This window comes from Pseudopodoces humilis, chromosome 1 (genome assembly GCF_049639895.1).
Source record: "Pseudopodoces humilis isolate 2021_Gansu_Grassland_sample_001 chromosome 1, ASM4963989v1, whole genome shotgun sequence".
Taxonomy (NCBI): Eukaryota; Metazoa; Chordata; class Aves; order Passeriformes; family Paridae; genus Pseudopodoces; species Pseudopodoces humilis.
Window position 1 is genome coordinate 68,814,589 of NC_142200.1, and position 24,704 is coordinate 68,839,292.

General features: G+C 38.2%; 1 protein-coding gene across 5 annotated transcripts in view; it reads left to right on the forward strand.

The window, feature by feature from the left end:
• The window catches only part of DDC (dopa decarboxylase), a 73,148-nt gene that overhangs the window by 12,311 nt on the left and 36,133 nt on the right, over positions 1 to 24,704 (forward strand). For 4 of the 5 annotated variants that reach the window (XM_088059000.1, XM_014256829.2, XM_014256830.2 and 1 more), the window contains exons 2-5: positions 9,454 to 9,690; positions 16,439 to 16,552; positions 17,211 to 17,330; positions 21,722 to 21,856. In XM_088059000.1, the coding sequence (XP_087915126.1) occupies positions 9,490 to 9,690; positions 16,439 to 16,552; positions 17,211 to 17,330; positions 21,722 to 21,856 (570 nt within the window). In that variant the 5' untranslated portion in view covers positions 9,454 to 9,489. Of the gene's footprint in view, positions 1 to 9,453; positions 9,691 to 14,717; positions 14,925 to 16,438; positions 16,553 to 17,210; positions 17,331 to 21,721; positions 21,857 to 24,704 lie in introns of those variants that run through there. The other variant, XM_088059015.1, reaches the window with a different exon arrangement.

Here is a 24,704-nt window from a genome sequence, read left to right on the forward strand (position 1 = left end):
TCACGGTCTGTGGCAAAATACTTTCTCAACCAATAATTGTATGTTCTTTGATATCTTTGTAAACAGTGATCCAGACAAATCACTTGCTCAAGAACAAGCACTGTATTGTGTTCCCTCTGTATCTCAAGCCATCTTTGTTCCTCATGCCTCACCTGGGTCTGTCTTTTCATCTACACGGGGTTATTCCGTTCATAAACTAATTGCTCTGTCTTGCTTTTCCAACATGAGGTCTTCACAGCACATTTAAGGCCTCATAGTGGTTCATCTGTCAGCCATAGCTTCTGTGAAGCTCACAATAGTCAATGCTTGAGAACACTCTCTGTGAGCAATACATAGCTGGACGTGTGCCCTGGCAGTGCCTACGCCCCTAGGTAAGCACATCTCAGCTCACAGCAGAAGGTATTCCTATCTCTGTATTGGAAGAGTCTGCCTACTGTGATTGCAGCCTGCTCTCACTGTCTCTGTGACTCTTCACAGCCTGTCAGTTTTTCTGTTGACACTTTTTCAGTTCATCACAACCTCTCTTTTCTGCAGGCTTGCTTCCATAAGAGTAATATGCTCAGGCTGCCTCAAACCAGCAAATGGTACATTAACTCCTCTGAAACTGTGTGTGTGAGTCTGTGTCCATATTCACTTAGTTAGCAGTTCCTTTTTTTCCTTCTTTGGTTTGCCTTCACATGTTCACACAACCAGCAGTAGGAACTGAACAGGGAAAACAAGTCACACATAAAATATTTATGAAAAAAGAGGATAGTTACTTTCCCAGTTTGTCAGTTCTGTCTCAGATTCATTTCCTGGCTAATCTGTTGCAAAGTCTACTTATGTTCTGCAGGAGACTTAGGTTTTATCCTCATACGTTGAGAGTAATCCATCTATTTGTGTCTGAAGGCTTTATTTAATTCTTACTTACTTCCAAAGGATATACACCCTTTTGTTTTAATTAGAAAATTGTTAGTTGCACATTTTATCTAAAATACTGTCCTCTTATCTCATCTTTGTGCTTATGCATAGCTGGAGCTTGTTTATGGAACATAAAAGGATATTTCATTCCATTCTCACTTGTGTTTCTTTTACTCTTCTCATAGATAATTTCCTGTAACTAGTATTTTTACATTAATGGAAGAATATACTGAGGGAAAAAGAAAGACAAAGGTGGGGTTCTACTACTGTTCTCTTTTTGAAGAAGCAACTGCAAGGAAAACTGATAAAAATGCCTACAGTCTCCAGATAGCATCCTTAAAGTACGGACACAGAGTAAACCAAATACAATAAATCAGTGGGGTTTTTTATGCATAGGCAACTGCATAGTGATTGCTTTTTATGCATAGTGACTGTTCCTTCAACACCAAATGTGGAAAAGAGGCAGAAACATTGTCTTAAATCCCAAATTAATTGTTTCAAATTATTTTCTCAATGTCTAAGATATTGAGTATGTCTGAATGAATTTAAAGCCCTTCATGTTACAACTCAGAAGTTGTTTTTCAAATAATGCTAGGCTCAGTGAACTAGAGCCCAAACACATCTTCATCAAATTTAGTACCACACCACGAGGCTAGCATGAGAAGAGTGCCAGGCTATTCAGGTGAGGAAAAAACAAAGTTGGGAGTAGAGCCATCTAATCATAACTGGACTAAAAGCCTGAGGAAACTGCCTTTTCATTTCTAACCTGCATTGTACAGTCATGGAAGAGGAGAAAGCTATTAGAAAGTGGGTACAAACTTTAATCCCATCTGCTTTGATCCATGTCTTTGCAAATGGACTGACAATGGGACTGCAGTGACTGAGAACACATGGTCTGCTTTATTTTCTGGTGCTGTGCTGGAGCCTCCTGTTCAAACACAGCTTCTCTCCCTCTCTCTCATTTGCAATCCAAAGGGTTCAGTAATGGTAATAAATTGGTGCTATTACTGCATGGACACGGTATTGTTTATAATCACAGTTGACTTCCACGTGCAAAAACATATCGAAGCTTGTCTCTTGTTGGCTGTGAATAATAGGTCTGTTGGGTGCTTACCAACAAGCCCCATCCTGTAAACCTTTTGGGATCATGTGTTATTGCTCACATGCAAATATCCTGAATTTTGGAACAGTTTGGCACTAAAAAGGGGATCTCTATTTGTTGTGTTTCAGCAGTAAACAAAGTTGTTCCCTGCCTTTGAAAGAGCATTCTGAAGGGTCTGGAACAAATTCACAGGGCCACATCAGGTCTGACTTAACCAGCACCTATGATAGAAAACTTCATCTTCTTTTTGTCCACCACAGAAAGATTCTGTTAACAAAGATTTATTTATTGCCAAGAGTTGATGATGAGAATTATCAAACTAGTATGAGCAAGAAGAATTTCTAAATTGTAGAAGAGACATGGAACATGCTTTTTAGAAGGGCATTTAATTCCCCTTTCTCAGCTTGCCTGTTGTACTTTTATTTCATTTTTCTTCCTGAGAAATTACAAAAAAATATTTTAATGGAAAATGTGGCTATTGCCTCTTCACAGCAAGCTTTACAGGTACAGCAGAGAAATAAAAACACATTAGGTGACTTTGAAGTTGTATTTCAGCACTGATTAAATTATTTTTAACACATGATTTTAGTGCTCCAATCTTAATTTTAGTTTCTATTTTTAATTTCCTTTGAAAGATATTTAGCTTTTGCAAGCCGTTTGGATGGAACATTGAAGTGAGATTTCAGTTATCTTTAAGTTTACTAGAGACAACTTCAGTTTTTGCATCTCTTATACCCTCACAACAAATTTTGAATTTTCAGCCTTTTCAGACAAATTCAGGAAGAAAAGAAAGAAACAGGAAAAGTATCCAAAACACTTGCTTTCCTGTGGGGTCCCAGTATGCCCAGTTTGTAACCCTGTGCACTCAGAAGTTTTGATGATTTGATGTGGAAAACATCTCAGAAGCTGAAGAAATTGACTGGGACTTCTTGATGCTTTTCATGATCGCAGAACTAATCATTATAGCAGCCAACCCAGGCACTGGAAATGCACGTCAGATCATAGAATAACATCTGGCACAAGTGTAATGACACCAGAAAGCTCACCTGGGGAGTTTAGGTCCTGTTTTTATTTTGAATAGGCTCTTCCAGAATTGTAGCAAAGATGTCATTAGTGTAACATTAGAAGAGCAAACACAGCTATGACAGTATCAAAAAGCTGTGACTTTTTTCTCCTTCACAAAAAGGTTGGCTGTAACAATAGTGCAGTGGACTGGAGACTGGTCTGAGAGCAATGACCATCCCAAGTCTGTCACACTGCCTGGCTATAAGCTGTTTAGGACTACGAAATGCTGATAGTATTTTTCTTTTTTTTAGATTAACTTGACTGAAATAAAAATGACAGGAAGTCATCTGGATTCATCTAGGAAAGACAACTCCACATAATTTTTTTAGAATGGGAAAAATAGTCTTAAATGCTTAGAATTGCTTTTAAGTGTACATATGATTAAAGAGAGAAACTGGGAAAAGTTGGATAAAACTTATCTGGGGATGTTAATTCCACAGCTATATACCTGCTCAGAGCTTGCAGTCACTTGAGCAATACTTCAGCCACATCCGTGTTTCTTTCCTGGCAATAATATTTCACAGAAGTGAATCAGCACTTGCTTTTACTGCAGCAGCCTTAGTAGCAATGTCCCAGAGTGTGCAGCACAGATGGGGAGCATGTGATCAGACACTCACTGCTAATGAACTTGTGAATGGAGCCCCTGGAAGAAAACACAGGGAACTGCAGAGTTAACCTCGGCAAGAGCCGTTTCTCGGTCGGATCCTGCTGCTTTTTGGGGAGCTTTCTTTGTGAAGTGTATTTTGGAGGAGCTGTGGGAGGAGGGGGAGATACTGCTGCTGCACGTTCAGTGCAAAGCCCGTGGCTGTGATAGGCTGAAGGGACATGGATACTCTGCCTATATATGCTGGCAACTGCATCCTCTCTGCTTTATAGCTGTCACTGAGGAGCAAAGACAGGCAGTGAGAAGGGCAGGGGAGAAGCAAAAACCTTACCAACTCGTTGTAAGTAACAATCTTTTTCCTTAAGGCTTTATGGTTATTAAACTCAAGTAGGTACATTTGGACTAATGCAACAATTGGTTATGGAGAGTGGGAGATCAGTTAATAAACAGCCAGTTTGTGTTATTTTAGGGATGATAATAATAAAAAGCAGCATTTATTTTTAATCTAAGTTCGCACAATGTAGTGTACACCTATTGTGTTGCGTTTTCTTTTTTTTTCATCTGATGTATGTCAGCTGTAACTGTTTATATACGTCTATGTAGAATCGCATGTATACAAAAGTTTGTATCTTCTTTTTCCAAGTACAGCAGTGCTTGCAATAACCAAGCAGAACTTGAGAAATTCTCTGTCAAATATTCTGAATAATAAAATTTCAAGATAAATTAAATGCATTGCATTTTTAGGGTGAAGTTTTCCTCAGAAATAACCCTTTCCTGTCACTGTATTAAGAGCTCAGCAGGGAACATTATGAAGTTCCTAACTCATAGGACAAGAAATTAATACAGCCAGCAACTTCTGGAAAATGTAATTATTTAGATAAAATGTAGTGATTGTAACATATACTCCTAATTCTTGACTTGTGCAAAGGTAGAAGTACAGAGTAGATCCAGTTCCTTTTTACTTGTGCTGAAATAAAATTCATTCTTAGGCTCTTTTTCTGGCAATATCCTATTGCCAGTAGGGGAAGTTCAGCTTAACAGTGGCAACAGCTGCAAAAACCTTCAGTTTGGTTTGGTAGCAGGAAGTCTTCATGGCTTCAGTGGTGTCACTGAAGCACCATGAGCCCTTAAATTACATTTTGTTCTGCAACAGTCAGTTGGCAGAATAGAAAATGCACTTGTCTCATATTTTGGAAAGATACACAGTTATTACTTTTTTTGAGCAAATACAGCTGTCAGTTATAGGTGCTATTAATGTGTCTATGCACTCTTCCTGTCTGTATTTATGAAGAGGAGCTGCTAAAAGATTTTATTTTGCTAGCTGTTGTTTATTTTAGATTGATGAACTGGAGAAGAGGCAGACAAAATTATAATGCATCAAATATACCTCTCTCTTTTGTTCTACATTTCCTCTTTTTTGCTCTTTTTCTGCTTTTTCATATTTTTTCTCTTTCTCATAACAAATAGCATTTAGGTATATTTTATATTCATATTTAGTAAATATTAAAAAACCCACCAGATTCTAAAATCATAGACAATTCTTTTTCAATAGAAATAATAAATAAGCTGAATGTTATTAACATAATCTTTAATAATTACTTGTATGTAAACTACTCATTTGTATGGTCCAGTTTCAGATAAAGTAGAAAACTGCTTGCAAATGAACATGTACAATCTAAAGACTAGCAACAATTTTTGGTAACTTCAGTAAAATAAAATATGTCTGTATTCTTATTTCAGTGCACTGAGGTAGGAGTAGTTTAGAAAAAGCAACAAAGGATATGCCAACTTTAGATTGTGTAAATTTGTGAGAATTTGTCCTCTGACAAATTACAGCAAATTCCAAAGACCAAGGAGTTTTTCTATGAATAAGTAAAAAAAGATACACTGATATAATTTAAGGTTTAGCATGATTTTTCTTGGTTTTACATGCAGTTTAGAGCAGAACTCAATCTTCTCCAGTAATGTAGGATTTGATCTGAAGTGTGCAGTGGTGACAATAGCCATTGATTCTTACTGGGAACAAAAATGCTCAGGCAGAATATATGCTTGGTGAAATTGTATTTTATCAATCAGATTGAGGCTGTCAATGAATTTGCATTCAGACTGCTCACAGTATGGTAAGTGATAATTAGGCAGGGCACCTCCTGAGAAACTGTGCTCTCCTCACTTGGGTTTCAGCTTGCAGATACTAAATATACTGAAACTCATCCTGGGAGGTTTAGGATCTCTGAGAGTGTGGAGACTTTCTCACACTTTAGGGGCCTTCAGGAAGCTAGACCACTATTAAATACTTTAGAAAGAGGCTTAGTTTCTCTGAAATTTCCATTTAGTTTTTGCTTGCATTATTTTGGAATTTAAGTTCATTCAAGTTAAGTGGATATTTTGAGTGCATGCAGACTGTAATGCTCATCCGTTCAGAAAGTACAGATTCTCTCAAACAGTATTTTCATTTTAAACCCTAAGGCCTGAGTTGTCTGCAGTATTTTTCTTCTTAGAAAAATCTCTATATTTTTAAAATATACTGGCATAGTGGGAAGGTCTCTCCCTATGCGTTGTGTTGTTGCATTGTACATGAGTTTTGTGTGCATGCAAGAGGTAGAGATATTCTGAACTGGTAAAGAAGTGAAGTAATTTGAATTTGGATAGTACTCACTAGGGAGTATTGCAATTATCTGCTGGACATGGCTTCCATAGCAAGTAGTACTTCCAAGCAGATGAAGTGAGATCTATAGTGAACAGTTCAGGAAGAGAATAAAAATAGGGATGAAAGTGTAAGCGGGTCTTGTCACTCACAGAAGAACAGATATAAAATAGGAGGTGAAAAGGTTGACCACTGTGTTCCTGCAAGGAGTATGCCTTCACAGTTCCCCTGTAGGTATGAAATTTTCAGGGAAGAACTTTTAGGAAGATTCATTAATAGAAAAAAAGTAGATTTTAAGTTTCTTGGTATTGTCTTTGGAGGAAAGAAGAGTTAAATACTTTGCTTCAGACTGAAGCAGTTTGACATACTTCACTGCATCAAACTGAATTGTAAGAGTATTAGAGGTTAAGTAAATACTACTTTATCAATTTATAATACTGCAACCACTGTAACACATTTGAGATGAAAGGCTCAACCTTCAGTTCTTAATGTTTAAGCTTCCTGGTCCAGTTACTTCTTCCATGCAAAACAGTGGGTTTCCCCTGTAATTCAATTCTTTAGCTGAATTTTGCTATTGCAATAATGATTTTTGGCAGAAGCAGTTCAGCCAAAACAATGCTAGGATGAGCCAGTGAACCTCCCATTCTTGGGAAGAGGTAAAGTCAGCCAATAACAAGCAAGATCCTAGTGATTATACAAAATATGTATTTTGTCAAATTGAGTTCCATAACAATAGACTAAAACCACAGAATGTGTATCTGATACTTAGATACAATATTTTATTTGCCTATCCTGAGATTCAAAAAGAACTTTGTCTAAATTTCTAATAATAAAAATAACAATAAATTATATCAGCCTAGTGTGTAGCAACAAGATGATGTAAATGTTACTTGTACTACAAATTTCAGGTAAAAAAAAAAAAAATCAGGTTGTGGAAAAATGGTCACAAGCTATAAAACATACCATGTATGTTCTGGTAATATGGAAAAGTAAATTCCTTTTTTTTTCCAGTGAAGTAAATTATTTTTTTTCTGTGTGTTTGTGAGCTGTTATGAACTTAATTTGTGCCATTTGATTTGTATTTTAGGAAAAGACCATGTGATCCACAGGAGTTTTTATGTTAAGTGGTCCTTTTTATTTGATAACTACAAAGTAAAGCTGGAGAGTAGTATAGTGATGCTCTTACACAGTGATACTCTTACCTGTCTTGATGCTGTACTTGGGATTCACTGGAACCACAGATGTAAAATGAGATACTGAACAGTTATTCTGTAAGAATAACTGCAGCACAGTGGTGACCAACAGCAGTACTGGAAACACCAGTCCTCGTGTTCTGAGATAGTTCAGTCTCAGGCATTTCCCACTAATTTGTGAGTTGTGTGTTAAATTCTTTTTTTCACAGCTTTTTTCTCTGAAACCAGAGGAAAAAAATAACAGATCACCTCATGAAAGTTCTTTAGGGCTTCATTGCTATTTTGAAGAACGATCAAAGATGTGTTAAATGAAAATGCATATAAGATTTAGGGGGTAGGGAAGAAATTGGATCATCTTGATTATAAAGGTGTAGAAACAAAACTGCTTCCTTAAACACAGCTTTTCAAAAGGGAGGTAACACAAAAAGCTGCCCACTGCACATTCTAAGGACTGTAATGACCACTGGTAATATATTTCCAGCAACTTAGTAGCAAGATATGAGAAAGGTCATAATACCCCTTTATGAAAGGTATAGACAGGGCCAAATAAACACTTGCATGATGATTAAAGAGAATACTAAAACTCTAGTAAAATAGCAACAAGAACATCCATCACTGGGGATCTAGAGGTCCCTACTGTGCAGGTCCCTACTGTGCTCTTTAAAGTGTTTCGTGACCTACAGAAGCACCCTGCCTTCTTAAGTAGCAGCAGCTGTTCCACACAAATCCCAGATCCTCTGTTTGTAGCAGCAGAGATGTCTCTAAGACAGTGCCTATTAATTATGTCTTTCTTTTGTGATGTTACAGTACTAATTCAAATGTAATAAAGACAAGGAGGTTCCCTTTTCTCTAAATGATATCCTCGGTTAGAAATCCTTATCACAAATACTTGATATCTGAAAAATTTTCTCCTAATTATCTAATACATTGTGCTTAATATAATTATTTCCTTACAAAGTGAAGATCTACAGGTGTGTGAAGTAAGCACAATAGTTCTTGAGACCAGCAGTGAGTATCCTTTTTCCTCTTGCCAATCTTCTGAATGGATTCCAAGGAATAGTATTGCTCAATCTGAGTGTATAAAGACTCTGGGACACTTTTTTGATACTCAGTGAATAAAAAGTTCCAGTCATATATTCACTGAGTACTCAAAATGCATAGCTACATAGAGTAATAAAATCGGGTGGGCCAGGGTGGTGGGAGCAGGCACAGTAATATCATGAATTTATGTTTGCAGAGCACTTTGAAAGTGAACTCAAAGCTGAACACCTCAGCTCTGTGTATCACTGTGGGTGTGCTCACACAATCTTCCTATCTCAGATAGGATACCTGTAGCTGCAGCCCAGCATCTTGGAAATAGCCCCAGACAGACCTTCCTCACATTCTCCTACAAAACACAGTACAGATCAACTTGAAGTGAATTCTTTTTGAAAACTCACTAAGAAGCAAAATTTTGTAGATAACAGCATGTGCATTTACATGCTGTTATCTACATAGTAGTGAAAGAGTAAAAGCTAAATCTTGAGGCAAGACAGGAGTCAAGAAGCAGTTAAAATGACAGGGCAGCACAGTGGATCACTGTGATAACTGTGGTTATTATAGCTTATTATTACAGATTATAATAGAGACACACAGCAGGCTATTTTCTTATACTTCTTCTCTATAAGGCAAGAGGGAGCTGATTAATGTGCCACTTAATAGTGCTACATCCTTGTGTCAACCAGCAGCTGTAGGAAATAAATCTGTAATTTTTAAATCTTCATCAATGTGCTTCTACTGTTCTCCTTTGCTAAATTTATAGTCTGTCTGTATTAATCTAATCTAATCTAATCTAATCTAATCATATCATGGCCATATGGGTCTTCCTATAAATCATATGAATAACAGGTTTAAAACCAGTAAAATTTTCTGTCAAAAATGACTATTTTTTCTCTTTCTGTTAAAGTGCTTTTCTGAGAATAAGCCCTAAACTCTGATACTCATGGATGCTGCAGAATTCCGCAAGAGAGGGAAGGAGATGGTGGACTATGTTGCAGACTACCTGGAGAAGATAGAGAAACGACAGGTATTCCCAGATGTGGAACCAGGATATCTACGGCCCCTCATTGCACAGTGTGCACCCCAGGATCCTGAGAGTTTTGAGGATGTCTTTAAAGACATTGAGAAGATCATTATGCCAGGGGTAAGAAAAATGGAACTGTAGTGCAATGTTCAATACTGCATTTAGGTTTTCAAACACCTTAAACAAAGTGTGGGTTTACCAACATAAGTACTCACACTGATTAACTTCTAGAAGGCAGGAGTCAGCTTTTCATGTTGAATCTAATCTAACTAATGTTTTCCATTCTTCCTAGAAATAATCAAATCATTCTTTTGCTTCATTCATGGTTTACTTTTGAAAATAATTCCCTTTCCTCCCTTGAACTGGTTAAGGCAAAACTTCATAACTTTCAGTTTCATGTGATATTTTTACTACTTTCATATAACAGTAAATATTTTACAAAATAGTATTTTTATTAGTCTTCTGTGCCAAAATGTTTCTTCAAGCTGATCTTTAAATGTTAAAATTCTCGTAGGAGACTTTTTTTTATTAGAGAGTTGACTAGAAAGGATTCTGCCCAATACTTGTTCTGTTGACTTACTCTCCTAAATGTCAACTACCTCTCGTAGCTTTTGAGGCAGATGGCCACTGCCTAAATATTAGTCCTCGAATAGGTCAGTATTGGACAGACAATACAGAAAAAAGCATCTGGCATTTCTTCAGGCCTGAAATTTTCATGTTTTTCCACTTGTTTTTATTTTAAATATGTGCTTGTCTCCTAAGGCCTCTGAGTAGTTTGAAGAGGACTGAATTATTAGTAAAAATTAATGAGGAATCTCTCCTTTGGATCTTTCCAATAAACACTTTGGATTTCTTCTCTAGATGCAGCTAGGTGATATGATTGTGATGAGAGTGGACATCACAATCAAAATGGCTTAGTCAGTGTGCTATAATACCAATTCCTTTTCATTGACCAATATAAATATTTGATATTCAATATGATTTTATCTTGTTTTCCTTGGAGCTAGCCCTGCTGTACTTTTAGCAAAAGCTCCACTGAAGAGAGTTGAAACCTCTGCACTCTTTTCAAAAGTTTGTGGATGAAGTCTTAAATCCAAGAGAATTAAATCAATGCAGATTAAATAAGAGAATTATGTCCAACACATGCAAATACTTTAATTGCTGCTCACAGATATAATTGCCTTTTCTTTTTCATTGGAGGAAAATAGTAGTGTCTGTGAAGTAGAAAACACTTTGAATTTGAGAACTTTCAATAAAATAATAACATATTAAAAAATAAGAGATGAATCATTTGAGAGTAGAAAGTGAGACAAGTAAATTCCAATTATATCATCAGCATGTCATGTTCTCTCTTAACTAAATTGACTTTTTCTTGATATTTCTGTGCCCTGCAAACAAATCTACTTTTACAAAGTTATACATTCTGAAGAAAAATTGTTCTATCCTAAATTTTTCCACTGGTGTGAAATGTTAGTGACACAAAGAGTACAATGTAAATCCCAGTCCTTATAGTAACTCTGATTCTACCCATGTTGCTTAAACTCAGTTCTGAAGACTCACATGGGCACAGAACCACGAAGTCATGTATAGTAGAGAATGGATGGTATCTTGAGATCATTTAGTCCATCCCCTCTGCTCAAAGCTGAGTCAGCTAGAGCAGGTTGTTCAGGACTGTGTCCAGCTGGTCACTGAATTTCTCCATGCATGAACTCTGCTGTCCTGTTACAAAGTTGGATCACCCTCACAGTAAAAAAGCTTTTTCTTATTTTTAAGTGGATTTTTTTCTATTTCAGTTTGTGCACATGTCTTGTCAATGGGTATTTCTGAGAAGAATCTGGCTTCATCTTCTGTACACCTTCCCATGAGGTGTTTATACACATTAACAAGGTACCCCCTGAGTTTCCTGTGGGCTGAACAACCCCGGCTCTTTCAGACACTTGTCACATGACAGATGACAGTAATTAGTCATCCTCCATGGTGTTTCATTGGTATCACTCCCATATGACCATGTCTTTATTCTTTGTACTGCAAAACCCAGAACTGGATGTGGCATTCCAGGTGTGGCCTTACCAGTGTTGCACAGAAGGGAACAATCAACTCTTTTCACCTTCTAGCAGCAGTTCTGTTACCATGGCCCAGGATGCTCTTGGGTCCCAGTGTTTGCTGCCAGGGCACATAGCTGGATCATGTTCAGCTTGGCCACCAGGATCCCCAGGTCCATTTCTTCTGAGCTGCTTGCCAGCCAGTTGATCCTTGCTCTCTACTGGGGCAGGGGATTATTCCTCATCAGGTACAGGTTTTTGCATTTCTTTGGTAAACTTAATGGGATTCCTGTTGGCCCATTTCTGCAGGCAGTTAAGGTGCCTTTGAATTTCAGCATGACCATACAGTGTATAAAACAAACACTCCTCCCAGTTTTATGTCATCTGCAGCACTGCTGAGGGTGCAGTCTATCCCATCATCCAGGTATTTAATGAAGATCTTAAACAGTACTGCCCTTTCTCCTTCTTTCTCCATCTGACACAGCCTTGAACACTTCCAAGGATGGAGCACTCACAACCTCCCTGAGTAGTTGTTCCAGAGCCTCACCACCCTCACACTAAAGAATTTTTTTTCAAACATGTAATCTAAACCTACTCTCAGTTTAAAATCATTCCCTCATGTCCTATCACTACATGCCCTTGCAAAAAGTCTCTCTCCATCTTTCTTGTAGGCTCTCTTTAGGTACTGGAAGGCCACAGTTAGATCACCCCAAAGCCTTCTCTTTTCCAGGCTGGGCAATCCCAATTCTCTGAGTCTTTCCTCACCAGAGAGGTGCTCCATTCCTCTGATCATCTTGATAACCCTCCTCTGGACTCGTTCCATCAGTCAGTGTCCTCCCTTATACTGGGGATCCTAGAGCTGGACACAGCAGTCCAGGTGGGGTCTCACCAGAATGGAGAAGAGGGGGAGAATCCCCTCCTTTCCCCAGCTGCTCACGCTGCTTTGGCTGCAGCCCAGGGCACTGCCTTCACCAGTTCTTTCTTGTTGGTAACCACACCAGGTTCCACATTTTCATCAGTTCCTCCAAAGTTTCCCATGTTAGGTAATTATCAATGCACTTCAGAACCTTCATGGACTGATTGTGTCCTGCTGTGTTGTCTGTCCAGCAGATGTGAGGACTACGACCTGTGAACATGAGGTTTCTTCCAGCTGACTGAATGCTGCAATCATGTGCTTCTTCTGATCAGGTGGTTTGTAGCAGATGCCCCCCTCCCGCCCAAATGTTGTCTATTTTAATATCTTCACCAGACTCACAAGTTCTTCACTGGTTCATTGTCTATTATTGGGCAGAGGCCAGTGCATTCCTGCCATTATCTTGCACATATATTGCACAAAGATCACTCCTCTGCCTTGCCTTCCTTGTCTAACCTTCCAGAAGAGCCTGTCCTAATCTGCTGCAGCACTTCAGTCATGCGAGCGATCCCATAGGCAGGATTTCTGTCATCCCAGTGATTCACAGCCCTGTACCTGCACACAGCCTTCTGTTTCCTCCTGTTTGTTCCTCATGTATTTTACCACAACTAACAGGTGCTTCAGAGAGGCACCCGTTTGTCTTGACTTCTCAGAAAAAATGTGAGAGCTCCTCTGTCTGAGCTCCTCTGTCCTGCCCCTGCCCTAATGCTGCCCTCTCAGCACCTCCTAATTAATGTGGATACACTGGGGATCATTCTGCTTTAGCCTTAGTTTCTTCTTGAGTTCTCTCATGTCCATGTTACCCTACACCCCTTGCTTGCCAGCTTGGTTCATCTTCATCCCTTGATTGTGGGTTTTCCTCTCCTTCTCTCATCATTCCTAGTTTAACGCTCTTCTTACCAGGTTATCCAGCCAGGTTATCTGCAGAGATATTTTTGCCCTAATTGTTCAGGTTATATTTTCCCTTAATCTTCTTCCCATGTTTTTCCTGACAAGACTGACATTTAAAAGTACATCTAGTGTTTTTCATCTATAGCATTTTCCCACAATTTCAGCAGGGAATGACTTATATCCATTTTATAAATTGAGAACTTCAGAAAGGGCTTTTTCAGAAAGAGTAAGTAATATGATATATCATAAAACCTTGTTTTGCCTGTAAGTTGGTGGCCCATAAGTGATTCTTTTTTCATTCATGCTGACACCTTCACTCTGTTAGTTGTGTTCAGATATTTGCTACTTATTGTATGACTAATGGTGTGAAAATGGTGTTCCTTCAGAAAAGCAGGGATCAATTAATTGTGTGAAGCAATAATAATGCAGGATCTATTGCTGTCTTTGCTCTGTAGGAGAAAAGCATTAATGAGAAGTGAAACTTCTTTATGGGCACTTATTGTGAAATACAAGGTAGGCCTTCAAAGGGCAGTCCACCAAATGATAAGACAGTAATGGCACTAGGTTCCTGATTCTAACAGAGACAGAGGGAATAACTGCAGAACTCTGATCTCCACAGCAGGCAGACAACATGGAAAGGATTTGCATGTAAAAATATCAGAGCTGCCTTTCTCTCTCAGATTACCTTTGCCTTCTTTTATAAAGCTTTTTTTTAATAAAAGCTTATTTTTTAGAGCCAGCAATGATGAAGTGTAGTTGTAACTTGGAATGGCAGTACTCATGATGCTAATTTTCCTCACATTGGATCCATTAATCTGTGAACTTTCAGCTGAAGTACTGATCTTTAGTGTGTGGTAAAGGTAGACTATATTGCTTAGACTAAGCAAGCCAGAGAAAGACATCCTTGTAAGAAATCTTGGAAACAGAATGTCTCTGAGAAGCGCTATAGTGGTAATTAGAGTGAACCCAAGATATTTGTATATCATTATCAGCAGAGGGCTAAAAAGAACCAGGCATCAATTATGCCAGACTCTGCCTAAGACAAAGTATATCTTCCAACATGGTGAAAAAAGAGAATTTTACAGCTGCTTCAAGGGACAGGAAAAGGGGAGGCAGAAGGAAGAAGCACAGCTGCATTTGCCCCAGGTCTTTTAGCTTTTTCACTTTGTGTGAGTGGTGCAGCTGGGATCTGCTGTGTTTCATCAAGCAGATGGCTCCCAGCAATCAGTCAGTTTAACTTGATTAACCCAAGATGGATGTCACAAGTCTTACAGATCACAGAGGATTAGAGCTGGGAGATGAACAGTGGCAGCTCTGGCTCATTATGGACATCAGTGAAAGTCTGTGCACGTGGATCCTATCAGGGACTACTGCTTCTTGAATTTTACTGTTTTGCTGTAAAGAACCATGTCCCTGGGCTTTTTTTTTTCTGATTTGTGAAGGAAGGTATTTGCCGCAAATGCTCTAAAACTGTTACAGCAGAGAAAGATATCCTGACCAAATACGAGGTACAGTTGAAAAGCTTCACAGTGACTTGTCTTTAAATAACTGATTTGACAGATTTCAACCTAGTGACCAGTAAAAATGAAATCTTGAGCATAGCAGGTAAAGGGCTAGTTTAGACAGTGGAAAATTGTAATGGATAGGAGATGTTTTCATGTGAAAAAATGGGGACATTTGAAATTGGCACACTGCAGCAGGGAAAGTGATACCTGATTCACTCTGTCAAGAGTTAAGACAGTTTCCCCTTGGCATGGACCACATACCTTAAAGAAGAGCTGGTTGTTGGCATGAGGAAGGTTAGAAGAGGAAAGAAAGGCATTATTTGCAGCATGCAGAACAGTGTGGTACAGCAATCCTTGAGTTAACTCCAGAACCAGAAACCTTATCACAGACTGGGAGAGAGGAGTGTAAAAGCTAAAATTCATCAGAGGTCGGAATGCAGAACAAAACAGCGCAGAAACATGGAACTCAGGCAAGAGAGAATGTATATTCTTACTATCCTCCAGCTGTAACAGAAAAATTCCAGTATTAAAAAGGGAACAAAATCATGTAGGAAAAGGCTAGCCTCCAGTAAGTCAATAGCCTCTGGATTTCCAGCCATAAAAATAATTTTACATAGGTCTGCTGAATTCTTGTTTATGGCTCTGGAAGCATTTTTCAAAAACTTGCATTCTACCTTGAATGTGTGAAACACATTTCACACAGTGAAAGCTGTTTTTGCAAAACATATCACATTATTTCCACTGAACACTGCTGTGTGTCTGTGCATTTCTTGCTTTCAAATTTTATTAGACTGGAATTGTGAAACAGTATCAAATATCTCACAGATCCTTAAAATTGCTTGGATGTTACATAAGATAATTTTAAATATTGCTTTGGCAAGACAATTGACTACCACTTTTGCCGTTACTATGTTGTTCTTGCATATTAGTTCATACAAAGTGGAATTGTATGTAAATCACAACTTGTTAAAGGGAGATGAGAGTTTAATTTTCTACAGAAGGTATTGTATACTGGGATGGGTTGTTTCATTTTGTGGTGAGGAGCTTTTTGGTCAGATTCAATGCCAGAGAATTAACAAACAACATGAGTGTGTAGGCATTAGAGTTCTGTGGACCTCTGCTGCACTGAGGGCACTCTTCCTATCTCAGTTGCATAATAGATATGGAAAAACGAAATACCAGAGTCCCTGATGGTAGAGGCTCAAGTACAGCATCCTGCACAGAAACTCAGGCTGCCATGACCCACGTAATTCTTGTCTTCTAGGAAGGCAAATGGAGAACTCTGATTTTGGAGCTGTTAGGGGGTTGGGGTGAGAACTTATTTATTTTTATTTTGAGTAAAGGATAGATAAAAAATAATGAAAAAAATGAGGTTTTTCTAGAAAATGGGATCATGTGTTACAGCTAGCTAGTCAAAAACTGTTGGATTGTCCTAAGCTCTAACCTTTTATAATTTAGTGACAGTTTGTTTCTGCTTCCTGTATTACTTAAAAATAACTATTTTCTCCTTAATACAGGTGACTCACTGGCACAGTCCATATTTTTTTGCCTACTTCCCTGCAGCCTCTTCCTTCCCAGCTCTTCTTGCAGATATGTTGTGTGGTGGAATAGGATGTGTGGGCTTCTCTTGGGTGAGTTTACTCTGGTGCATGGTAATGGTGCTTCACCTTGCCAAGATTTAAGCATTTCAGTAACATTCTGCAATGAAATTATTGATTAATAGCAGTGAAGTCACAGGAGTGTTTTTGTAGGTAAAGTTGATTAATTAAGGGTTTTCACATAGACACTGTGAATGATTCCAGGAATAAAAGGCTATTTCCTCATACAAGTTTTGCTCTTGAAAAATTGCCAACATTTAGAACTAGTGATAGCAGTGAAAACATACTGGTAATCCAGTTATGACTATTGTTTATCACCCATTCTTGTTATTTCTCTTTTCATCTGGATAAATGGAAAATGTTCTTTAAACCCCCACATTCATATGAGATATTCTCTTCTCAAAAGAGGCTGGTATTTGATGTTGAAAAAAATATGCAAGATGCAAATCCTGGCTTTGACATTTTATAGTCATGGTTCTATGTAAGGCCTATTTTGACATTTTTTTAGTAAGTGTTAGAAACTACACAAAACAGTCTTCAGGTCCCTAACTTGGCTGGTAGCATTAGTTATCTAGTCTCTTCCTTTATAGCATGAGAAAGAGAGAGAGAGAGAATTATTTTTGCTCTGGTAGATCTGATTTCTCTTCATGGTATAGTAAGATTATTCCCTCTGCTCTATTTTTCAACACAGGCTGCAAGTCCAGCTTGCACAGAGCTGGAGACTGTCATGCTGGATTGGCTAGGGAAGATGGTTAATTTGCCTGAAGAGTTTTTAGCTGGGAAGGATGGCAAAGGTGGAGGAGTCATTCAGGTAAGAGGGGACATGAAAAATGAATATGGATTGAGTTTGTGAAATCATGATTTTGTAAAGTCTTTATACTAGGACACTAATGAAGGAATTTTTTTTTTTTTTTCTGCCACAAGGGTTCCTTTCATATTTCCAGAAGGACTGATGGTCTGTGAGAATGATCCTGCTTTTAGACATTCATGAAAGTAATGCTTTTGGTTTTTAGAGTAGCTGATTTCTAAAACAATTCTCAGTGAAGAATTGTTAGTAGTTCAATTTAAAATTTGGGCTTAATATTCAAATCAGAATTGTGTAGAATGGAGACTTTAACTTGTTACTCAGTGAACTGAACCCATACTTAGCAACAGTATGCAGCAATGTTTTGTAGCTGAGGTTAGAAGTCTACCTTTTTTAATGTTTAATTGTTTATTTCAGTTTCCACAGAACATGGGAGATAAACTTTGATAAATAGAAATAGCAGAATGTGGTAGAAAGTCTATCGATTTTTGCCAAAGAGGTTGAAATTACTTTTTCTTATATAAAAAGGGAAAATATCAGAATATTATAATAAAATGAAGAGCTGCTTAAAATGTGCACTTAAGCAGTTCTGTCAGTAGAACTGCTATTTTTGAGACTACACTGCATATCCAAACTAGAAAAAAGTCCCCAGACTCTGATGTTGACTAGTGAATGAAACCTACAATGTCTGAACAGATAACCTGAATAATAATGAATATATTACCAATGGGCAATCTTGCATGCATAATAGAGCTCTATTGTTTGTTAGCCATGGTTACACTAGCACATGGTCATTCTGCAAATACAACTCTGGTTACAGCTATTTATCTAAAGTAGATTTCTTCTATGAAGAAGATCAAAATTTAAATAATTTTTCTGTGCTCCTATGATAGTCTCTGGTGTCTGGTCATTGGAGGCCAGGGCACAGTCCATTTTATTCTAAGACAGGCATCTAATATACATCTGATTTAGATGCTAAAACTGGGGACTTCTTTCTTTGATTTAGCTGCAAATGCCTACAGTGTATTCCAATGAATTCTTCCCAACATCTTCCCAGGCAAGAATGAATTTAACCCAAAGGCTGTTGCTTTCTTAGACACTTGCTCTGTTACTTGCTTGCTCTGTTAGTATCTTTATCATTACAACTGCTAGGGAGGGCTTTATGTTCAAGAAATCAAACTTCTCTCATGCATCGTAGCAGAATCTATTTCGTACCAGTTAAAGCAAGTAATTATGCCTGATTGTTACCAGCAGGAAATATTGCCCGTCTGGGCTGACAGTGCTGGATTGCCCATAATTTTCATCAGAAACTGGTCATTTCCAGAATCAAAAGCGAGCTGTGTTCCAGCTTATGATGCAGTCATTTGGGCTGCAAATCTTCTTGTTTTGCCCTTGAAACAATAATGATCCAAGCTAGAGAGCGTGAGGCAAAGACAACGTGAATGTGTGAAAGTGCCAGTCATTCTGTTCCTAAATGCCAAGTAATTATTGTGCTATTGCATAAAACTGAGCCTGTGAAAATTGCCTCTTAATTACATTTGAAAGTCTATGTCAATATGAAGCACTTTGTTGTTGTGTGCAAGATGACACTTCAAAATGGCAAAAGATAAAAGAAAATTTCAGTTTCAGAGCTCTGGTGGACATGAACTCAGCTCTTGCTGATATTTCCTCAACCTCTTGAGTCTGCTTGCCATGGCAACCTTTGTTTGCCTGTGGTAAAAGCAAAGGTATCATCATCCTTCACTTAATGCAGAATACAGCATTCAAGAGGAGAAAAAACAGCTTTCAAAAATAAGTGAGAAAGCAACTTTCTTCCTGAAGTTTGTATCCTGCTGTTCATTCTGGATATATTGCTGGAAAGTGTACCTGCTTTGAATTTTTGAAGAGTTTTTTTGCTCTGCAAAGAGAAAGTATTTTAGGGGTGAGACAAAAATATCTTTGGCCTGGTGAAGAACACTGCTGATTTATCTTACTTGTCAGTTAGCCAAGTAGTTCAAGAACCAAGGTAGTTTTTCCCTCAAAAATATTTAGCACGAGACTTTGGTGCCAAGTGTATAGAAGAGCATTGCAAACCAGGCTCTGCAAGCAGTGTAAAAAGCTTCCGTGTAAAAAAGGTGACTCAGTATAAAAAAAGTGATTTATGGAAACTGAGACAAGGGGGAAAAGCCTGTATCTATCATGAGACATCCAAAAGCATTTCCAGGTGACTGGATTCAGGTACATTTAGGCTATATCCCAGCTGTATATCAGGAGGCAAAATTCAGCTGGGCAACAGAGCCTTTTATTTTCATCCTTGTTTCTGTAAAAGGAAATTCATACAAGAACTGTTGTATACATTGTATATTGTATACATCTATGCACCAGCATAGATAAAGAGCCAGGATATCTAGGTGAGCTCCTTAGAAGGCTGAGGCTTCAGCCTAAGTAATTTTCCCACCCAGCCAGGTGATCAACAGAATAGTGGGAGCCTAAATTTCCAGATCTCAAATTAATGCCTTAAACTTTGTAATTTCTTACAGCCATTTTCTTTTATATATTAATGCCCATTTTTGTAATATGTGTGTTCCATAAATGTCCTGGAAATACACTAACAGTGTAAACAGTTATTTATTTCAGCTATTTTGACTTTTTATGCAGAAGAAGTAGGATGTTTTCTCCATGTTGTGATATTGTGAGTAGAGCTCTGTCCAGCTACAGACCATATACAGAATTACATTAAAGAGGAGATTGCTAAATTATGTTTTCTGTAACTAAAAGATCAGATTTCCTTCACTCCTTGCCTCCACATGGAAGCTCTACCTTACTTGACCAAAAGTAGTAATCGTATCCTAATTCCATACTGTATTTGTAATAATTCCCTCACTTGCCATAATACTGTGTGCAGCAGCAGCAGCAGCAGCAATAAAAAATGCACAAAAAATGCAAAAAAGTGCAAAAACCGGCCTCCAGCTTGTGTTTATGCCCTCACTTCTCAAATCTCACACTACCAAAAAGGCAGATTAAATATATTTAATCATTGACAATACATTCAGTGAATGTTTTGGGACTGTCCTTTTCACTGATTACTCCATTGATGAAGCTGTTGAATTTCAGCTGGATTGCATTCGTTCACTGTTGAGATGTTGACATGTGTAGAAGGCAGCTTGGTCTCATATGAATAGCTCAGCTAACTTCAGTATAGGAGAAAGTCTGAACTCACTGTGATCATTCTCACATATGAAATCTGTCAGATCAGTCTCACCTTCAGGGAAATAAAATCGCTTCGCAAATATTTAAACATTTGTTGTAATTTGTAAGTATACACAGGTCTTCAACAGAACAAGGAGAGAATTTTGCTACTGGACAAGAAACATCAAAATTAGTTTGTCAACGCTGGGCATATTTCTGAGACATAGATATTAAAATAAGTGACTCTGTTCAGAGCACTGTTATGATTCATATGATGTTTGATCAACTTTGAAAGTACCTAAAAACTTCATCTTTCATGGAGACTTCCCAATACATTGAAATTTATAAGCATGTATTTACAAAGTGCTACTTACAGTTTAAAAGAGTAGTTTATGGCATGTTTCAGGTGCATGTTTCAGGTGCATATCCTAGACAAAAACCGTATAAAGAATTTCCGGGAAGTTGTATTTACTGATGTGTAAATTTCACAGTATATACTGATATACTGTGAAATTTACTGATAAATTGATACAGAAAATTCTCATTTTGTTATCACAGAGTATACAAGACACATTTTAAACAGATGTTTTGGGAGTCAAAGTGCAATTTAGAAATAGCGTGTCACACAAAACAGTGTTTCATTTTTGTTGGTGATGAGGAAAACATACATAACTAATACTTTGAAGTGCAATTAGCTATGTTGAATCATAGCAGTTTTGGTTTCTTAGTGTTTTTTTCTCTTTTAGTCACAATAATTTACTTGTCCAAGGTAATTCTAAAATGAAAGAAGGTGTGTAATTAGGCATGTTGCTTGATAGAAGTGAGAGCTGTCATTCAGGTTGTGATGGAACTTAAATGTGAAGAAATCCAGATTAACAGAAATCAGCCATTACTCTGACACTGGGTCAGAGCAGATGGGTGCCTGGTTTGAGAGCCTTTTCACATACATTTAAGTCTGTGAGTACAGCTTTCTATCACTTGGTTGCAAGGCTGTTGCCTAAACTGAACAAGCATAGAGATTTAAGAGAATAGGCAGAGGCATTGGGAAGGAGAAGACCAACATCAGAGATTCCTCCCTTGCTGTCAGACATATTTTTAAAAAACGTGAGATTGCACTGTTTTTTATCTGCATTTTCTGTTAACTACTTCACAGATTCATGCAGAATGAATGTCACTTTTCTTCTTCTGCAATGTTTCCATTTTGAATCTCCACTCAATTTATCCCACAGGGAAGTGCAAGCGAAGCCACCTTGATTGCACTGCTTGCTGCAAGAACAAAGACTATCAGACAGGTGCAGTCAGAGAAGCCTGAGCTAACAGAAGCAGAGATCATGGGCAGGCTGGTGGCTTATGCTTCTGATCAGGTGAGTACCTCTCATTAACATGGAAACACACTGTCTATACTTAACAATTTCAGCCTTGTGAATAGGCAGGTGAATTTAGTATGAACTCTTTGCTTTGGCGACTATTTGATTTTGGTTGTTTAAATCTTACTGTACATAAATGTGTTCCACAGGGGTCTGTATTGGGATCAGTGTTTAACACTTCATTAATGACATAGACAAAGGGATTGAGTGTACCTTCAGCAAATTTGGAGATGCCACTGAGCTGAGTGGTGCAGTGGACACACCTGAGGACGGGATGCCATCAAGAGGGACCTGGACAAACTTGAAAATTGCTCCATGGGAATCTCATGAGGTTTAACAAGATCAAATACAAGGTGCTCCACCTGGTATTCAGCAACCCTCAGTACCAGCACAGGCTGGGGGATGAACAGATCGAGAGCAGCCCTGCCCAGAAGGACTTGCGGCTGCTGGTGAATGAGAGGCTGGACATGAGCTGGCAAAGTGTGTTTACAGTCCAGAAAGCCAAATGTGTCCTGGGCTGCATCCAAAGCAGTGTGGCCAGCAGGGCAAGAGGAGGGGTTCTGCCCCTCTGTTCTGCTCTGGTGAGACCTCACCTTCAGTGCTGCATCCAGCTCTGGGGTCCCCAGTACAGGGAGACAAGTACAGAGGATGGACATCAAGATGATCAGAAGAATGAAGCATCTCTTCTATGAGAAATGGCTGAGAGAATTAGGATTTTTCAGCTTGGAGAAGATAAGGCTTTGGGGTGACATAATTATGACTTAAAGCAGTCTGTAAGAAAGACATGGGGGGACTTTTTATAAGAGCATGTAGTGACAGGACAAGAGGGAAAGGTTTTAAACTGTGAGTAGGGTGATTATAGTAAAGAAATTCTTAACAGTGGGGGTGGTGAAGCACTGGAATAGATTGTCCATAGAAGTTGTGGATGGCCTGCCTCTGGAGGAGTTCAAGGCCAGGATGTATGGATGTTCAAGGATGTATGGGGTTCTGCACAGCCTGGTCTAGTGGAAGATGTCCCTGCCCATGAAAGTGGCATTTGCACTAGTTGATCTGTAATGTTCCTTCCGGCCCAGGCCATTCTATGATTCTGTGATAAGTGAACTGGAATGTCATGTGCACTATAATATAAAGGATAAATATCCAGATGTCAGTGATAAAAATCTTTATAAACAGCTTGTTTGAAGTAAATAAGGTAATTAAGTAAGGTATTAATTTCAGGTATGTTTAGTAAGTCTGGAGTACCTTTTGTTACATCCAGTCTTCCGTGTCCATCTGTGCACACAGTATTTTCCTCCTGCAAGCACATGTGAAACAAACTCACATACATCCTCCCCCTATATATGCATGCATGGGTACAGATGCATGTATGCAGAAAAGCCTAATGCATGAATATAAAGCAAATTGGTCACAGTACTTGAAGAAGCCAAAACTTTTTCTTTTTTTTTTTTTTTAAAAATAAAACCTTAAAGAAATCTATCTGCCAATCCAACTAAGAAGTCTTGTAAGGAAAGAGAAAACATAATCCTTGATTTCTGACTGTGAGTGATATTTAGCAGACTGAGTTACACTAAATTCTCAATGGGCTATGACTATGAGGCTTTTAATGTTAATGAAAACAAATTCTGCTCGTGTGAGTTCTGCTGCTGCTATGTTTCTGATGCAGTAATCTTACTGAAGGGCCATGCAATGTTGTTTCTCTTAATATGTGGAACATTTTCTTACCTACACGGCAATGAAACAGAAAAAAACCCCTCAGTACTTAATGTTTATTTTAAAGTAATATCTGATGTGCAGAGTAGAATGGCCAGGTTTCAGCCTTACTTTGATTTAGTACTAAGTGTATGTTAGATAGCACTGTAGAAGAAGTTAACACTAGACTTGCTCTTTGCTGGTGGGAAGAGGGATTACACTTGCATGGTGAGAAGATTCAGGACAAGAAAATATGAGAAAAGATAACTGCTTTCAAGAGTCACAAAAGATATTTGTGCTTATTTTTTTTTTTTTTTGTGGGCATCCTAAGGTCAGCATTGTGCAGACCACCAGTCCCAGAGCTCTGACTGACCCAGTGATGCACAAAACGTTTTGCTTGTTTTGACTTTTTTGTTCCATGTAAGAGGCTGACCTGAAATGAGGACTGACAGGCCTTCCTGCCTACTGAAGGTCAGAGGATATTATGTTCACAGAAGGATTTGCCTTAAGACACTGCTGACCTTTCCAAGCAGATTGTTGCCGAGCTCACTGTTCCTTCTGTGTTAAGAACAGACCTGTGTGACTCACAGGCAATAATCCACAAAAGAAAGTTTAATGTAAGCCATTCTGTGGGAGGGAAAACCATTCACTGATAGAGCCCAACAATGCCAGAATGTATTTGGAAAAGAATCTTGCTACAATTTTTGAGTCTTGATGAAGAAATTTAGGGGTTCTGACTGACTAACAACCTCAGTGTATTATTGTAGTTTGCTTATTTGCAATTCTAATATAAATAAGTTCTAAAATACATTTTTCCATTGTACACTTGAATGAAGTATCATATTGCTATGCCACACACTCTTTATTCCACTTAAAAAGTTGTATTTCAAGTCTAGGCTTCCAAACTTTCTCAAGCTGATGCCTAAGTAGTTACCAAAGCACAATAACAAGCGGCGCTACTGAGATACAAATTAATGGTTCATCTGTCTTTAAAACAAGTCATTCCAGGGATATGTTAAGCTGAAATGCAAAAGCTTCATCTAGTCTAGTTAAACAAAATTCTGGATTGTTATTTTTGTGATTATATGCTAAATTAAAATAGAATTAATAAGCATATAGGCACTGGCAAGAATTAAAAAGGAGATTGTGAATGAGA